Raw genomic sequence first — 19,538 nt, 5'->3', positions numbered from 1 at the left:
AAATAAATCTATTCAAGGCACGGTTGGGCACTGCTATTAATGCTAACACACTGTATTTGCATTTGAACACAGATTGAATTTGGATAACTGACTATTTGAGATAAGAGGTAAACTGCACCTCAAGCTTACAAAACAGTCAGGGTATTTAGCTTCTGTTAAGAGAAAAACAAGGCTAAGGAAGCCAGCCAGCTATGGAACAAGCCCGCAACACCTGCAAGCATTTAGTAGTCACGTAGCCTTTTCTGATATCAAGTCTTTTACTTGTGACCATAACTTTTTCATAGATGTGTATAGGTATTTCCCTTACATATTTACCTGAAAGAATGCTTAGGTGATGAGAAGCTTGCACAGCAGCATCTCCTAACTAATGCTGTGTTTTGGCTTTATAAACTGTGTACTGAGCAGTGCCAGCACGCTGATGAGCAAAGGACAGTTTCCTATTTACAACCATGATCACAAGTTATGAGTTTGTGTGCCAGGGCTGTAGGTACCTTTCAGCTCATCATACCTCAGACCTTCCCACAGTTTGCACTGCTGTTAACAAAGAAGATAGCAATAATGGAAAGAGGCCCATCTGAACCTTATCCTTGGACCTGGCACCTCTCAGAGCTTTCCTTCTCTGAGTTGCTCACCTGTCTCTCTCTTCTTCTAATTGTTCTGTGCCCAAACACTAAAACTAGTCAGGCCTGCTGGTAACCCACCTATCTAGTAGGAGTTTTACTGCATGGAATGCTCTGCTAAATCCTGCTGGCATCTGTCAGCTCTAACAGAAATACTGTGCAGTTGACCTGCACAGAAAAGTAATCCCTACTGACAGATCCAATATGAAACAATATAGTGAACGTTCTACACAAATGTTACTCCATTCATCTTGGTGCTGATTTCTTGGGTTCAAAATAGTTTTTCCATCCCTCTGCCAGTTTTCTCAAGTATTAACAGCAAACATTTGTGTAATCCTGAAAATTAATTGATTATCCACCGTCCAATTTGAAAATTAACTCTGTATTTTGTGCAGTAAAGTAACCATTGTAAGTTGCTGATCTCACATGTTTTAAGTAGAGCTTGTTTGCAGCAGATCTTGGGTGGGCAGTTACCTGTTTCCACTCTACCAGATAAGAGAGGTGGGAAAGGGGAAAAACAAAAATTCACTTTCCAATGGCTTCTTTGGTGCCAGTATTTGTACCAAGAGCTCCTCTCCATTTCTCCACCTTGCAAAAGAAGAAAAAGAAAACACTGTATGCTAAGTAAGTCTATTTGAAATGTGTTTGATGGGTGTGGCTTCTTTCCTCACAGAAATAATTTTCTGCTTTTAGGGAGAAAAAGGACTTAAAATTAGAAATTAATTTCAAATCTGCTTAAAAGTATTTTAATAAGTCTTAATTATAGCCAGATGGAATATCTCCTGAGTACTGAAAATATCAAGCCTCAGCGAAGCAAAGCCTTTCAGTATTAGGAATAGTCTTAACTTTTTTCGTGAGTATGGGTGCAGAATGTCTGCTGCAATACAAACACGTTGCTGGTTATTCTCAATACTTGGTTACTGGCGTGGGAAGTGCAGTTGTTCATCTTCCAAGTCTGGCCTGGCTGTGTAATGTTGTTCTCTGCCTGCTGAGGTGGTGCAAGAAGCGTGGTGCAGTGCCCAACTCCTAAGGCTGTGTGGAATTTGAAGAACTGTCCATGCTTGCATTTTTAAAGGCACAGTGGAAGATTTTTTTTGTTGGAACTGAAAGCAATAGAAATGCAGCTTCTGCAACGTAAAGTTCAAACATAGAGTCCTAGGAACTCAGGCAGTTGAATGGCTCCAGTTAGTTCTTTGTGTTTGGATGGGAAAGAGAGCAAGGATAATGAAAGCTGTCAGAAAATTCACTTGCAATGCCATCCTGCTAGTGCTGCGGAATCTAACAAGCCATCTCTGGGATCGTATTTCTTGGTTATCTACTGGAGCCTTTATTGAAATTGTTTTCTGACCAAGAGTTGAGCAAAATAGCAGTTAACACTCTCCTTGAGGTCAGATGATGCTTGTAGTAACTGCAGCAACAGAAAAAGCAGTCACAATTCATCCTGAGTTATAGAAATGGTCTTTTATACACTTCTGCTCATAGAAGCTTGGAGCTGTTTGAAATTTGGAGAGATGGGGCAAGGGTGCCAGCTCTGACAGAGTGTCACACGGGTCCAATCAGGCCTGGCAGCAGTGGTGAGCTGTGACAGCTGGCACTGCTCTGAGAAGGAGCTGTGCCCAGCACAGAGGGCAGGCTGGCAAAGAGGAATTAATGTAAGCAGTGACTATTCTGCAGTGGTACACATTATGAGGTGCAAAGTCACAAGTGAAAGTGTACAGATGTTGCTTGTGAGCTGCACTGGCAAAAGATTTTCAGCTTTCCTACTCGGTTCACACTCTGAATTTAAACATGGAGAATCTGAAAGATAGCTGAGAAGGAATGAAATTGACTGTTCCGTTCTAGCTGAATTCTTGTATTCTCCCAGTACATTCTATTTACCAAATCTGGTGAAGAGGGAGGGGGAAAGCAATCCTAATGTTGTCACTTTTAGCAGTGGCTTTTCTTCCTTTCAGCTAACATCTCAGCATCCCTATGCTGAAGTTTACATTGGGAAGCCCCACGTCTGGACTGTAGACATAAATGATCTTTCTGAAGTGGAGAAGGCTGTGAAATCAATTTTGAATCAAAAGGTGAGAAACGTATTCTCGATTTTTGAATCAACACTTGACAGTATATCATGGAACATGAGTAGACTGCCTCATAGTGTTAGTTTAATTAGAGTGTTGCACTTCATAGGTTACTGGGGGAAAATGCTGTCGTTCTATCCCTGCTGTACCTGATAATCATGATTTAGTACTTGGTAAGTCAGGATTTTACAAATGTGAGATGAAACCCACATTTCTATACAAATTCATTGTAAATCATAAGGCAGTGTATATGTTGTGTGTTCACTGAAATTTCCGTATTGTTCATAGAGCTTTGTGGGCTTTCCAGTACCAGCTGAACTCTTTTGACTGATTCAATAGCCTTAACATAACTGCCCCTGAAATGCCTGGACGCTTATGGAGTGGCATTCTAGTGAGGGCACTTCATGAAGAAAATAAAGGGGGCAAAACATGAAGATGTTTTTGAAAGTATCACATTCTTTTTTGTCACAATGCTTTGTTTTTCACTTCAATTCCAGGACCAAATCTAGTAGCCAGCAGGGTCTTGGGCTACCTTTGTATCTCTTACTTTGCAATAAGTCCTGAAATTCTGGTCTTTGGCATTTCCTTAGAGATGATCACTGAGCTACTTTTATAGCCATTGCAAAGAAGGAAAAATCAGCTTAAACTATTGATGACTTTGTCAAATTGTGATTTGTTAACGAGTATATTTGCTTCTAGTATATGGTATTGAACATACAAGCAGCTACCACAGTTCACCATTTGAACAGAAACACATCTAACCTAATGCACTGTGTTTCAACAGATTGACCCTTATTTGCCCTATGAATTTACCTGCGAGGGAATGCTTCAGAGGATGAATGCGTTTATTGAAAGACAGGTATGAGCTTTTATTGTGGGTGAATCTCTTGTTTTACATTGGAAAGGGGGGACCCTCTCTATTCTACAGCTTCCTGATGTTGTTGCTGTTGAGGTAAAAACAGTGTGCAGCTTGGTAGATAACTGCTTGCCCAGCTGAGGTTCCCATGGGGTTCACCTGGATGCAGACCTGGGTACCTGTGCCTTGGCTTGATACCGTACCAGTGGGAGTTTTTATGCATGCAGAGCTTGTCGAGCAATGAAGAAAAAGTGCTGACTACCAGAATATTCACTCTGCTTTTCTGATTCATCCGTGAATGCCTGATTTACCTTACTTACATCTTTGCAAAAATGGATATACTTGTTTGCGTTTCAGGAGCTAAAGGATTTTTTTTAACTATTATATTAATGTGTATATAGTCAGATATCTATATGAAGAACCTTTCTGTTTCTGATGACTTATCAAAGTAGAAAAACAAAGTTATTTTTCAGCATGAATGTGACTTCTTTTACAGCTGGCATTGTCAGTGTGTACACGTACAAAAAACCTTCGGATCACAAAGTATCACATAAATGCAGAGATACTTCTGCAGTAGAACCACACTTAGGCTAAAAGCTCTTGGAAGTTTTTTCAAATATTCAGGTTTGGGAACCTGTAACTTAAAGGACTTTAGCATCATTGCATGCTGAGATCAGCAAAAGGTATTGAGCTGGAATAGTAAACCTGACAGAATTACATGGGATCCCGATTTCTAGAAACTGAATGTGTGCTTGGACTTCTGCCCAATGCCTGATCTTCTGCAAAGGACAAGCTTTTGTTTGGCTGCTGCAGGAGAGTGATGAGAATAACCTATATCTCTGATAAGCCAGTTAACTTCTGGAATTTCTTTCAGAAACACTGGATGGGCTCCTGTTCCTGGATTTCTGAAATGTGACAGTATTACAGATAGTAATAAAGAATAATAAGGCTTCAGATCAAAAGTTTAGTTAAAATAACAGCTCTGTCCAACTTCCTGCCAACAAATACATTATGCTTTTTGCTGCTACACTGACATCATAACCGTAAAAGTTTCTGCTTCTTTTGATTCTTCTAAGTTATCTGTAAATCAATTTTGTCAGTAAGGAAGCAATGGAGCTCAGTATAAGGAAGAAAGAGTCAATTTACGGATTGCCCCAAAGAAGCTAAGTTGTTTCTTCGCCCTCTACACCTCCCCGGGTGTTAAGACCTTGCCTTTGTCACGCCTTCTTGGAACTAAATACCGCATTATTGTGTTGTTCATTGTTTGATTAATTGTGAAAAGCTGTTATGCTTCACAGCCATCAGGATGCTCAGTATTGTTATTACCTGCATTTACTTAGCACTATGCCTGACATGTCAGATGAAGCAAAAATAGAGGTGAAGACCTTGTTTTAAAGAGCTTGTGGTTGGATACAGGTAGAACCGAGAGAGCAGAAGCTCTGAAAAGGAATGGATATTACAGAATAGGCACTAGATCAGGTTGCCTAAGGCCTCATTCAACCTGGCCTTGAATGCAAGGAGCTCGTCTTTGGGACAGTGAAAATGTAGCATTTCAGAATTGTCTGTAATTCCCCATTTGGGTCAGGGTCAGGAGGGAGGACAGTATTCTTACAACAGGCATAATGGATTCCCTGCATCTTCAGACCCAGCAGCTGAACTGAAGGTCTTTAGGGTCTGGAATGAGAGCTGCTGAGAGCTGTGGTTGCCACTTCGCAATGCCACATTTAACCAGATTGATCCAGCTTTCACTCCAGGCTCTTCCTTCTTTCTGGCCCAACAAGCAGCTCAGCAGGACCCTTGGTCCCATTGGCTCCAAGGCTCCATAGATGGCTGTGTCAGTTCTGCTAGGGCAGCATGGGATGCAAACCCAAGGGTAGGGCTGTTCAGATCAGCCCTCACAAAGCAGCTGCAGGATTCCCTGCTGCAAACTTGGAGCAATTGGATGAGCCAAGGAGGGCTGACTGAGCAGGCAGGTTGACCTTGAGAAGTGTGGTCCAGCTGAGGAGTACTTGGGAACCCAGCAGAAAATACTTGTGGTTGCTCTCTACTGGGTGAGCAAACTGACCTGACCCAGCTGAGCACCAGAGCTGGCAAAAGGAACGGGATGAGGACATTCAGCCAGAGGGAAGAGCAGGGACAGCAGCAGCTTGTTATGTGGACTAAGTCTACCACACCTTAAATTGTGATTATAGGTAGAACATGTATAACCACAGACTGTATTAATCTTTTAACCTTTGGTTTTACATTTTATTTATCTTACCATTATGTGTGTGGGATTGTGTGACAAGGTAGACTGGGCCAAAGTTACCAAACTTGGGTTGCCCAGTTGGTAGGTAAACCAGCCAGTGACAGCACAGCTCTGTGTGCTGGTATCTGTGAGGGTGATGCTGTTAAAGGCAGCAGTGCCTTTAACCTTCCCACCAGGCTGTGGAACAGAAATGGAGGCTGGTGCTGGCCTAGACTTGGGGAGATGTTTTCACTGAGACGTATGAAAGGCTGACGTATCCAGCAAATGGTGAAGACTCACAGGAGATTTCCTTGTCTCTGAATAACTTTGCCTTGTGCCCTTACAAGCTACGAATCCAATCCAATATTTACAATATTGTAACCTAGATAAATTCCCTCCTGCATTGAGTGTTTATTTATAAAAGTTCAGAATACGCAGAGCACCCACGTCCAAATAGCAAAGCAACCTTTATGAAAGGGCCTCATTAAAAAATATCATAAACAATCTATGTAAAATTATTCTGCCAATAATACCCTCTAAAGTTATCTTTTTTCAAATACGAAGGTTTATTCTTTTCATGTTGTAGAATGCACTAAACCAAAAAAACTAATGCAACCTATTAATGAAAATGTATGAGTAAAAAAAAAGTTAATTTGCAATGGAAGTTCATGAAAAATCACTTCTGCTCTCTGAATTTCTGTTTCTTCTCAGTTTGTGCCTGAAGCACTTTTGTGTCTCTGACACGTTTAGATGACTTTCTGTACGTGTGTTTCTGACTGCTTTGGTTCATCAAAATGATACCAGATAAAGCAGCTGTACAAACTGGAGTTCATTTACAGCGATTATATGAAATTGCTTATCGGAATAAGAGTCATAAAACATGGACAGATAAGGTCTAACTGTGATCTTCTGCTATGTGCTATCAGATGTTTGACAAATTATTTAGGTTATTAAATTTATGGCTAAGGCTGGGAGTACAAAAGCTGTCTGCTTTAGCAGAGGAAATCTAAATAGAGGGGGGGGAAAAAGATAATTAGAATTGGGTATTGTTTGGAGGTTTCATTTCATTAAATTTTCAGTGAGTTGTGTCTTTCTAAGCCCTAGGCCACAGTCTGGGACTGTTTGTACAAATATTTGCTTTGCTGGGAGAAGGCAAACCATGATGGTGATGGAGTGGGCCCAAACTTTCTGATGCCCATCTCACAAGAGAACCAAATACTGAAGTAATGGCCGACTATAACGGAATGTTACTTAGTACTTTCATTTATAATACCAGGACTGTAAATACTTTTTGCTAGCATGTGTGTTTGGATACCTTTTCTTCCTCCACACTCTTGCTGCACACGACACTTGACTGCATATATGTATGAGAGCCAGTTTCTTTCCTTGTTGCAGAGTGCTTTGACTAGCAGCTCAATTGAGAACAGAGACTCTCTGAACCCCGATTGCCTTATAGAACTCATCAGTCTTTTGAGTTCACTTCCTCAGCATTGCCATGACTTCCCCTGATCCTGCCCAGATGGCTCACCACTTGGCAGAGACATTTCTCACCCACAGGGTAGCTGACCCCTGGAACTTCCTCCTATAATCTGTGCTGCTACCAAAATAGTTTGCTAACATGGAGCTGGAGGAACAGGAGTCAAAGGGCCAGAATGGGCTGGGTATGTGGAAGTAAAGAGAGATCCAGTTACTTGTGATTAAAAGTGGGAAAGAAACTGCTTTGGGAATAGCGATACCAACCCATTTCAACTAGCAAAGGTGGTAATTCGCCCACACCAAAAAACTTTTTTTGTTCTTTTTCATAGTGATTTCAGTACAACCACAGTGAGCTCTAGATGAGTGTTTGCAATAATAATCACTTACTTTATTAATGGAGAAAATTGCTAACGAGACACTGGATTCATCACAATTAAATATTGTCTGTCACTGCAGGATTTCTGTCATGGGCAAGTGATGTGGCCGCCACTAAGTGCCCTTCAAGTGAAAATTGCTGAACCTGGAAAATCCTGTAAACAAGTTTGTCAGGAAAGCCAGCTCATTTGTGAGCCTTCCTTCTTCCAGCATCTTAACAAGGACAAAGCTCTGCTTAAGTAAGTACCCAAAAGCACAAACATATTATTTGTCTCTTTCTGTAACTCTTTTGTTTTTTGCCACATATGGTGCTTAGTGCACGGATTCTGTGAGTAGGGAAGGTGGGGAGAGGCACTGTGTGTTTTGGCAGCGGCAACCCATGAGGTCAGCAGCTCCATCCTTCACAGCAGTGGATGGTAAGAGTTACTGCTGTGCCAATAGCACTGCTCCATGCAGCATGTGATTTTGCAGTGAGGAATACAACATAGAGGCAATCACCAAGCCAAAAATTCACAGCTTTTCCTTCCTCCCTCCTCCTACATGCACGCTCTGCACGCTGTGCTGCCCTTTGGTACCGAGTTGCTTGCAACGAGCAGAGATGCTTACGCTGCAGTATCACAGATGGCAGGACTATGATTGCATCCGAGTGGGCTTGTAAAACTTGGGCATGTTGCAGCCTTGGCTGAGCAGCTGCAGTGTTCTGTATTGCTTTTGCCATATCTACCTGAGATCTAGAGAACTGGCACAGTGCCTTACAGTAATCCCAGCTGCGGTTGGCAGTGTGGCAGAGGGAGTGATTCAAAAATTAAATGTGTTTTGTTGCAGTAAATAAAACTCCATGCATTGTGTGATTTCTACCAGTCATTTGCATGATTTTAAAGGCAGTGCCTAGTGCTGTTTTTCTTTCAGTTATTGAGCTCCCTCTTTGGTCACGATTAACATCCATACTGAGAAACATACATTCATTAACAATTTGCAAGTACCATCTCTGCTAACCTTTTGTCGGTAGTGCCATAGATAAAGATTTCTGATCCCTCATGTACTTAGTTATTAATACCACTTTACAGTTCTTACCAGCTATGCATTAAGGAAATTATTGCTGCTTTCAGGTGCCATCTCTTTAGGAATATGTCTGCATTCCTTTCAGAATGAAAGCAAAGCATTCAAAAGCCAGGCTGCAAAAGGGTTCCTAGTGAATCTGCCTTACATGTTTTCTATCTTCATCTTTTTCTGTATTCTTTGCAGACAGAATTTATTTTTATACTTTATTTGAAAAGCTGTGATTTCCAGTGGAGTACAGAAGCAGCTCACATGTGAAAACTTTCTGTCGAGCTCTTGTTCTTTTCTAGCTATCTAGACAAAGTTGTGTTTCTGTGACAAAAAAATCCGTTAAATTCTACTTCTAAAGCTACCCGTGTTTCCAGAATAATTGGAAAAAAGACTCTGCTGGAATTGCTACCTTCATACTTTTAAGCATTGTGGTCAGAAAATGGCAACTTGAGTTTTCCTTACTTCTGCAGCACAGCCTCGCGTCGGGCTGCTCTGGGATGTGTGCGAGGTGTGTTTGGCCTGGCAGATATTTGTGCCCAAATCAATGAAAATTTCTCCTGATTTCAGATTCTTTGGTTTTATCTTACTAGAAATCCATGATGTATTAAAATACCAGATTTGAGGAATAATCAAAAATGTTTTTTCCTTTTTAACTTCTCTCATTAAGACGTGAAGTAATGCTAAAAAAGACTATGCTGCCCTCTGCAGAGAGAATCTATGCAAGCAAAAAGAGAGTAGTGGCTTAAAACCTGCATCTCTGGTCTTACTTAACTTAGCATGTAGTGCAGTATTTGTAGGGAGGAAGGATGAAAACTGTATACTCAAGTCCTGCAAACTCCACTGCGCTTTTGATCACTTGCTCTTCTTTATAGGCATAACATCGAATGTCTCACCGTTGACTCTGCAAACGATATTCTGGTCCCCTCTTTTGATGGAAGAAGGAAGCACTGTGTTTTCCAAGGTGACCTCTTACTGTTCAGCTGTGCTGGATCCCATCCGACCCACAGAAGAATCTGCCCATGCAGGGACTACATTAAGGGACAGGTTGCGCTTTGTAAAGACTGCCTATAGCAGCAGCAGGGCTTCTTTTGAGTAGAGGACAAAATGTAAGTAGTTTTGAGAGGAGCTACTTATTAATTCCTGCACTTCTGTCCAGGCTTTTTGCTGCGGGCAGAGCTATTATTGCTGGGCAGAATTATCTACTGAGAGGAGAGATTGATAGCAAACAGCTACCTGATCTTTTTCCCTATAAGAACATTTGCAGTGCAACTCTTCAAATTGCTTCATCTGTTTGCAAAGAGAAATGAGTTTCGTGTTCTCCAGTGATTTGAAGATGACTGCACAGAATAGTTTGCAGAAAAATCCCAGGCCCATCAAACTACTCTTTTTTGTTGTTTGGGTGAAGTGTTTTGTATTTTCTGATGAGTTTGAACATCCCCGGTCATGGTTAGCAAAAAGATCTCAAAATCATTCCAGTAGAAAATTGAAATAAGTGTGCTTGGGGGGAGGGAGGGAGGGAGGGAGGACTACAATTTATTATAGATGCACTCTTTGGGTACTGCTTTGTCTTGAATGGCTACAAAGTGGTTTACTTCACAAGAATTTGGAATCACAAGATAGCTCTATATTGTGTAATTGGGTTATCTGGGCCCAGCCCTTTTCGTTTGTTTTAAGCTTTGTATACAAAGGGTAGTCTGCATCACAGCTGCTGCACCAGAGCAGTCTGAACAGAAAGTACTATGAGTGAACAAGCAGGCAGTGTGTGACCCAGCAGGCAACTTGGGTTGGGGCATTCTTCATTGTGGAAAAGCCTCACAGACCTGCTGCCTTTTTAAGAATGGACTTGTCGGTTTACTGGTCCCATTTAGAAAGTAGTCCTTGGAATTTGCCCATGCTTCTGTTGTAGTCCGTCTACTAGAAATAATGTGTGAAGCAAAAAGTATTCAGCATCTTTGGAGCAATATTATCATTAGAGCCTCAGTTTGCTGCGCCTTCCAGTAGTTAAAGTGTTGCTGAATGACATAGAAAGGTTAAACTAAGCTAACTATAATTATTGTATGGTAGAAATGTAAAATGTCTTCATAACTAGATAGATTTTTAAAGAGATTTTTTTTCTGAAGAACAAAAGGAGACAAACAACTGCTAAGAAAAGTATTGACTGATCTTGTGGGTGCTTTGGTTGTTTTTCTCTTGGGGAGGGGAGGGTTTGGTGTTTTTTTAGGCTTTCTTTTCTGTTTTTTAACAGGCACACCAGTTATAAATTAAGGAAACTGAAGAGTTTCAATTCAAACTTCCTTTGAGGCAGCACATTAAATCTTTGACACCGCCTTCTTTTTCTAGAGGTGTCTATGGTTCTTCTCAGCAGAAGGTGGCACACTTGGCAGCACCATTTGTAGGCAGGAAACAAATTTGCTAAGGTCAGTGAGAAACCAATCCATGGTAAAGCAGTCATAGTCAGCAGCACATTTGGAACTTGAATGTGTTCTTTCTCTGTTGGAACAAATTCACATTGGCATGAAGGCTTTTTTCATAAAGATGACCATTACCCAGTAACCATGAAAAGCATAGAGAATGTTGTTTTCCCATTCTTGGATAGATCTGGTTAGCAACAGTTGTTCTTGCACCAGCACTCCTTATTTGTGTGCGAGTACTGATGCATCTCTTGACCTACCAAAGACCATTCAAGGCAACTGCTTTTTAATCTTGGATAAATTTTCAAAACAAGAGAACTGAAAATTATTAAGTTTCATTGTGAAAGCAGCGAATTACCTTTCTCCATTTGGTTTCCTGCCTCAGCGCTCCTGATGGTGTTGCACTGTAACACGCCATACATAGGGCTGCTGCCAACACAGGACCTAATCCTGGGAGGCTGCTGGGCGGCCATGAGGCTGTGTGGGAACGTTGAAGGGCTGGGATGCCAGGAACTGGCCGCGACGGTGGTAAAATCTGCTGTATTTTTCCACAGCCAGAATAACAGGGCCCTTCAATGGGAGGCAAACATTTTGTATGAAAAGAAAAACACAACTCGTATGAACACACTTACTGTTAGCATGTCTCAGCGTTTGCTTCAGTCAACAGAAGTGTAGTCTGCAGTAGTTTTAATACCCCAGCAGAGCTGGAGGAGGAGAATTCAAAATGGATCTGAGCAGATGCAACAGTTTGCTTTGTGTTTGTATCACGTGTTCCCCACATAGCTGTGCATATTTGTGCAACTGGAAAACCCTGTGTATTAATGGCAGTGTGTACTTCTGCCTGGTGCTGAATGTGGGGGCAACAGCAGAGATTTGTCTTTCCCAGTTCAGCCTGAGGTTGCTCAGGCAGGATTTTAATTCAGAACGACATATCAGAGAATTACATGGGAAACAAAGACGTGGATGTGTGCACTTACGAATGCAAAACACGTAGTTTTTGTCGTAGTGTAATTCTTGGCTGTAAATACATATTTGCTTGACTCCCACCGCTGTGTGGTCCACATGGCATATTGCATTTTATTTTGCCTCTGAACTTTTCTAGATGGGGAGGGTTTTGGTATTTGTTATTATAAGATTTTCTGTTCTAGTGCTTTGCTCAATGGTAAGTCTGCATTTACCACAGCAGGGAGAGTCTATTGTAAGCTGTTCTTTTTTTTCCATGCTGTAGCACTATTACTCTCTCTGGCCTACTGAGCTGCATTACTGCGTCCTGGCAGAAATGAAACAGCACACGCCGGTGCTGCCAGCATTTCGGCCAGGGACAGGATATCTAAATCTGGCTTCGGGATCATTTGGGTCTAATTCTGTTTCCACTGAAATCTATAGAGAATGAGTCCTTGATCTTAAAGAAAAAAGAATCATGAGCTGTAGTCTCATAGGCCTGCATTGTTAACTTTAGACACAGTAGCTGGACCTCTTCTTTCAGAAGTGTTACTTTTATGAAATACAGCTTCAGTCAAAATTCCTGTAAGAGATCCTCCAGGAACCGTGAGTGAACAAACTGCAGCGTGCTGATGTTTCGCTCTCCATCACAGAGCAGCGTTGTTCATAGATCAGTACATCATGCAGAGCCCTTCTGCAGATCAGCACTCAGGCATATCCATGTGGGACTATTATAATTTTGAACAATTTGTTAACAAGCGAAACATCCCCATTTTAGAACAGAGGCCAGCCTTCTGCCCCAGCCAGAACTATTTTCCTTCCTAGTGAAAGACTAAAGGTGGGATTGCAGTATTGCACTCGGGGTCCTTGAGGTGGGCTGCGCTGCAGAGCTCCGTCCACCCAAAAGGCCTGCAGCTCCTTCTGCTCTGCAATCAGAAGGCAGGTTTTTGCACGACTTGGCATTTAAATAGATTGACCGGTGATTGGTGGGGGGGGGAATGTCAATAGTTGCATAGAACATTTGACAAGCTTTGAAACATAACTCTCATATCAAGACATTCTTTGTTTTAAAATTTTGTATTTTTGTATGTGACCTAGTTTTTTCAAAAGATGTTCCTATGAGATTAGAAAACTTGAGAGAAGCATTTACATATTTATTAACATAAAATTATGGCTTGCCTTTGAAAGGTAAAGTTGGTAAATACACACTGTTTAAAAATGCCAATAAAAACCTCATTTATTTCATATATGCAAGTTGATTTGCACATGTATAAACAGAGTTGCTTTTTTGCATTCTTTGCTTAGTTTGTTTCTTTTTGTGCTTTATAGTCACAGCTGTGTTTGTGTTGATCAGATTATTTCTCCTACCAATATTTAATGTTTATGTGCCTTTTTTTTTTCTTTACTTTGGGGTTTGGATGGCTGCTTTAATGTGGATGCTGTCTGAACAAGTATAATGGGACACTAACTGCAGGTAGAACCCAGCGCTCAATCACGGTATGTCTGTTAGCAGAACAGATTTTGAATGGTTTGAAACAACAGGAAGATCTGCTCTAAAGACATAAGCGTTAATAAGGTAAAAGGTAGCAAAACATCACTGATTCTTACCAAAATTTGCTTCTGCCAGTGAAATGCCTTTATCTGAATGTCTGTAATTTGACACGAACGCTCCTGCTGGGACAGATGTCTGCGTAATGACAGAGAGCAAACCGCACCCGCTGTGTTCCCCTGGGAGACAATGCTAACAAAGAACCTGTAGGAATAGTCACGCTTGATTTGATTAACTGGAAGAATTAAGACCTGGTTTTTCAGATACAAGTGTGTGCAGATGGAAATGCACACGGTGACTCGTGGTGCTCCTAACATGCAGTCCTTCATGGATATAATGCGGTCCATATCCAAATGTGTGAGCCTCAGTGGAGATGGAATTCTGGCTGTTCATCTGACTGCAGAAATCCCTATTTTAATGTTACTCCATTTCCGTGAGGATGTTTTGTCTAACAGCTGCTGCTCCAGGTTCAGCAGCACAGGCTTGAGGACAGCCAGGTTTCTGCTCCCTGCTCAGCTCTGCTGCTAACGCAGCAGTTTCTAACTTTCTCACTGGCAGGTGCTCAGACTTGTCCAAAATTACCATCAGGTGCAAGTGAGGTTGTTCACCAGCATCTTCTCTCCTGACTTAATGGCACTGTTCTGTCATATAAACCCCCCTGTGTGTCCCTGGGTCGTGCTCTCAATAAAGGCATGCCTCCACTCTCAGAAATGAGTGTCCCCTCTAAATTACAAAGGTTGTTTTTAAGCTGCTACTCTCAGTATGAAGATTCAAGTTGCTTTCTTAGGCATGTATTTTGTTCAGTGTATTTCGAGACCAGATTTTACTTCAATGAAAATTAAAGGGGATAAATGAGGCTGAGTACAGTTCCCATCCAAGTAATTAATTTCACAACTCCCACCAGCTTCACTGGTGGCAGGACTCCTCCATTAATTTCTCTTCAAATTAAAAAAAAACAGCTCTCCCTTTTTCATAAAGCACCATCCTACAGGATGAAGATAAACCCTTGCAGGTTATGCTGTGCATGTTACCACCAGCCAGTTTTGCTTGCTGCTATAGCATTTAGCATCACTAAGTTGGTGTGACTCACCGTAACAGTATTGGTTCAGGACTCGGTTAAATAACTGCCCGCTCTGTGTTTTGGAGTGCTGGAGCCTAGTTTTGTTCTGCTTGTTTGTTTAGAAGAGAATATCAGTCACCATTTTCAACTTCAAAGCCTTTTTTCAAGGGGTGCTAACTTTTTGGCATGGGCTCTGTGTGACGATTTCCCTGCAGCTGCTTTGCCTTCAGCTTTTGACTTAGTATTGGTTTCCATTTGTGGTGCTCCTTTGTCCCCAGCCATTCAGGGATCACTGTAAAGTTGAGAACAGTGTGCTGGCAAATAGAGGCTTCTGGCCAGGCTGGAAAGGCCGGGGACAGTTTTCATTTAGGTATGCTTTAATAATACTGCTGTAATGTAGCATTAAAACATTTTGTTTAATTGTCAGTGACTTAAATCATGTCTTCCTGTTTTTAAGTAGCTCTAGAGGTGTTTAAGTTAGCTTGTAAATTCCACATATTATGTTTAAATGGAATGTGTAAACAGCAAACTCCACATATCAAGTGTAAAATGTTTACTGTAGGGATGTGTTGAAAATTCCAGAGGCTGAACCTCAGGTGTGGAGGCATTGCTTGAGTTCTTTCTTCCAGGGAAAAGTAACAAAGTGCAGCTTCCATGCGAGTCATCCTTTACAAATTCAGTTAATTAAAACCAACGTTGGCTTCTGATTCAGCAGACCTTTCCCAACAGCATGAAGCCACCTGCTTATTAAATGGGTAAATAAAGTCAGGTCCTCAAAGCGCTGATATAATGAGTGAGTTGTAACTCCACCTTCCCCACAGTGCAGCGTGTGTCACACAGCCCGGCCCAACTCCTGGCACAACTGCAGTTGTTCCCAATGTCAGGCAGGTACATGGTAAATCAGGATGGATGGATTTCTGAGGGCAGTTTGTTTAATAGAGTTATACCCAGAACTCATTTGTTACACTCATTAACAAGCTTGCTGTAATATGGTGACAGTGAAAGCCATTTGATTCGGTTTTCACAGAGTACGGCAGAGGAGGAAGAACGGGCAGTTTTTAGTGAAAGGAAAAGGGAGTCCATTTTCTGAGAAAACTTACCCTACAGATTATAAACAGAGACATGTCTAAACATCAGGCTATGCTCAGCGCTGGGTTGAGCTGAGTTCTCTCTCTGGCTGAGCGCAGCAGGGTGACATGGAGCAGCTTCTGCTTTCTGGTCTCATTCCCTCCCTGGAGGCATCTCCACAGGGAAAGGCTAGAAAATTCTGAGTAATCCTTGTTGCACAAAAACTGACTGAAATCTGTAAAAACAGAAGCTGCTTTGTGCAGAAAATCATTTGGAGTTGGAGTCTTTAGAGTTCCATAAGAACTTCAGGGCCAGGCTGGTTACTGTGTGCGTTCAGTTGGAATTCTCTCCTGAAGTCTTGACTCTTTGCTTTATTTGAATGTTTGTGTTCCACTATATTGCGTTCAAACAGCTTGTTTGGGAAAGATCAGAACACAGTGATTCAGATACTGTCAAGTTACGGGGGCTCAATAGGATAAGATTATTTTATTTTTTTTTAGAAACGTAAATGTCTGTACTTTAATGGCATAGAAAAATGCTTTGTTTTCACTGGTGTAGAAAAAAAAAAACAAACTAGGGAGAACTTTATTTTTCAATAAACCTTTTTCTGGTGTGATTTGGATCTATGATTGTTTTGTGCATGAATGGAAAATCCATGAGCTGCTACGGATCTGGAGTTGCATCTTTGTGCCCATCCTGCAGCCCACAGCTGCCCTCGCAACAGCAGCAGTCCCACAGCCCACAGCCCAGTGGTAAGAAAGGACACTGTTATCTTTCCGTTTTGTTGTTCTAAATCTAAATTGGATTTAAAAACAGGTAAGATTCATTTCAGGAGGGCAACTTACCCTCCCCAAAAGTTAGACATATTTCCTAAACAGTTTCAGCCCAAAGGAAGACTGTGGACCCTGCTGTACACCGCATACAGAATACATGATGCTTCTCAAGAATTAAAGCTGCGTTGTGTCACAGTGACCTTACAGAGCGTTGTCTTTCAAGATTCATACGCCAGGAGCCCGGGCTGCTCATGAAGGTGTCTGCTTCTGCAGGTCTGCAACAGCGGGACATCAAGGCAAAATGCTGGACGCTGCTGCTGAAATGGTAACGCCAGCTCTAAAGAGAGCGTCCCACGGTAGGAGCCTCTGGGGTTCTAAAAGTAACGGCTGGTTACTCACAGAATAGTGCAGTGCCGCAGGTCTCTGTCCCTTGCTGTGGGCTGTGGTGAGAGTGGCACTGCCGTACAGCCTGTACTGATAAGAAGTGTGGGCATAAAAATGGTGGGGTTGGTGGCTACAGCACTAGCTGATGAAATGATGTGCTTCCAAACTGCCTGCAAAAGAAACTCCTCTGCAAAGGTTTTCTGTTAAATGCACTTTCAGCCCTCCAGCTGATGTTCTTGCTGATGCCTGCGTTGCTCCTGGCTGTCCATGCAGTGTCACCATGATTCTGCTCCCAAGCTCTGCCTGCAGCACAGTCGTGCCAACCCCAGCATGCAGCTGATAACATGGAACAGGTAACATGCAGGAACTGGTCACTGCCTCCCCACAGGCTCATCCTGGGGCTGACAGGAGTGGGAAAGCACCTGGCTCCCAGGCACGGGAGCAGCAGGACAGGTCCCTTGATTGGGTGCTGTTTGATTTAATTGCTCTCCTATTGCATCACCTAGACCCACAGGAATGTGAGTTTGTGCCGCTCCTGCCTCAGATCTGACACCTGATAAGCAGTGAATGTCAGCAGCGTGCTTTGTCACAGTACTGCTGCATGGCAGTGCATACAGCAGCAGCACATACCTGAAAGCAGTGCTGAGAAATTAAAAGTGCTGTGAGCACAGTGAAACACTCACAAGTCCAGGGTGGCGTATCCACACAGATCAGCGTATCCAGGGATAATGTTTGGTCAGTAGTTGCCATTTTCAGAGATTAATTTGCAACTCTGAGTTTGGATGTGCTTTAGTATCAGTTTGCACTCTGTGCTGTTTCATGTATGAACTTCATTCCCTGTGCCCTTTGCACAACAGAGAGCATCTGGCAGTTTGACAAGCTTGCAGTCACCAATGTTGTGTTGGGCGGTACCAAGGTTAAGGTGATTGTTCCAAGTGCTCCCATACTGCCCCTGCTGCTGGAAATTCCACTTTAAGTGAGCACAGCTGGAACCTGCTTGTTATTTCATAATTAGAGAGCAGCTGGCACAGACAGGTAATAAAGCTACTACTGAAAAGTTTACCTTTGAGGGTGCCTGGCTGGAGCAGAGCATCCTGGTAAACTGGATGAGCATTTATTTACTTTCCAGTTGTAATGAGCCATAAAGAGTACGAGTCTGGATTTGTGCTCATTTCTGTGTATCACTATTGCCTGGTCTCTTTTTTTGAAGTCTCAAGTACTTTACTTATTTTCCTGCATTAACCTGCTAATACCAGAAGTGCTTCGAAGCTTCCACGATAACTGAAACACTTCTGCATTTGATTTATTTTACTGTGATAAGAAAAGTACGAGCTTGTTTAACCACATCTCATTTTCAAGGGCTGTGCAGCTGGAGTCTGTACTTATAACCATCCTCTAGAAAGAGGATTCCCTCAGCTTTGCTTCCTGGATGAACACAACAAGGTCCCTGTGCACACACTGCACTCAGAGTTTAATGGGCTTCTTTTAAATGTAAGCTGGTTTAATGTCCAACATGCCCTCCATGGAGTAGGACTTCTGTGCCACCCAGCTCGCTGCAGTTAGGTGTCTCATCACAACCCAGTTTACCTTCTTGCTGCCCTTCTGGGTGCTGGTCTGTGCTACAAACACTGCTGTAGTGCACAGCCCCGGAGCAGTGCTTTGGGCAGCTCCTAAGAGTCACTTAGTGACTGACTCTGGGACTACAGAAGCAACAAAATCCCTGGAGAGGTGGAAAAGGGTAAACAGTGCTAATAAAACCAGCAAAAAATAAGAAATGCATAATATAGCATAATACGTTCAGGATCTGGTTCTATGATGCTGAAGATGCTTGACAAAAGCAAGTTAATCAGCAGGGAGATGCCTTTTAATATCAGGACTGAGCAAAAGCATAAGGAATTAGGAACTTGTGCAAGGAGAAAGGATTCTGGGGCGGTATTCAGAAGTCCACCTAATGAGGACAGGGACAATTCCTGTACGATGCACCCTGCTGCTGAATAAGCTTATAAAGGTACCTCCTTTGTCTTGTCAGATGCTGTGCTGCTGAGTGACGTGTGATGGTTCTGTCATCATTCAGTGACAGCAGGGCTCAAGGAGCACCAGGACATCGATAGTAACAATAGTAAGGAGTTTGTATACAATAATATAAACTTAATCCAAATTATGTTTAAACCAGCTATAGCAGCAGAACAGAATTCATTTTGCATTAGAGTCTTTTCTGTTCTGTTTCAAGAGATAGCAAGTGCCATTGTGCCAGTGCTGTGCACCTCACGCTGATGCTGTCAGGTCAGTGACACCTTTTGGTGTCTCTTCCTACATGCAACACAGTGAGCTTGCCTTTAATAAGGACCCTGGGGGAACCTGGATGAGAACTTGCTATGTGACATTAGATGGGAAATATGGTTGTAGATAACATAATGCATCATAATGCATCAGTAAACAACGTCTCCGCTTTGTATCAGTTACTGTACAGTCTCATTGTAGATCTACTCTCATTTACATAATCTAGTGTAGAGTAGCTAAAAATGGGGATCTCTAGCTACTTGGCTACTTACCACAGTCCAATTTCAACCTCCGTGATGGACTGTCTGCTATTTTTAATCCACCTGTGATAAACAGAAGCAATGTACTGGCTCTGTGTTGTGAAAGCCAACCTGAAATATATAAAATAAAGAGAAAATGGA

The 19,538-nt window shown here is 42.2% G+C and overlaps 1 protein-coding gene across 3 annotated transcripts in view; it reads left to right on the top strand.

Annotated features, from left to right (window-relative positions):
• The window catches only part of MGAT5 (alpha-1,6-mannosylglycoprotein 6-beta-N-acetylglucosaminyltransferase), a 111,320-nt gene extending 95,004 nt beyond the window's left edge, over positions 1-16,316 (top strand). For all 3 annotated transcript variants that reach the window (XM_072341343.1, XM_072341344.1, XM_072341345.1), the window contains exons 14-17: positions 2,573-2,689; positions 3,471-3,545; positions 7,702-7,859; positions 9,543-16,316. In XM_072341343.1, coding sequence (XP_072197444.1) covers positions 2,573-2,689; positions 3,471-3,545; positions 7,702-7,859; positions 9,543-9,741 — 549 coding nt within the window. In that variant the 3' untranslated portion in view covers positions 9,742-16,316. The remainder of the gene's footprint in view (positions 1-2,572; positions 2,690-3,470; positions 3,546-7,701; positions 7,860-9,542) is intronic.
• Positions 16,317-19,538: the final 3,222 nt, after the last annotated feature.

Source organism: Excalfactoria chinensis, chromosome 7, assembly GCF_039878825.1.
Source record: "Excalfactoria chinensis isolate bCotChi1 chromosome 7, bCotChi1.hap2, whole genome shotgun sequence".
Lineage (NCBI taxonomy): Eukaryota > Metazoa > Chordata > Aves > Galliformes > Phasianidae > Excalfactoria > Excalfactoria chinensis.
Note: the sequence above shows the minus strand (reverse complement) of the source record. Positions and strands in the feature narration are given on the sequence as shown.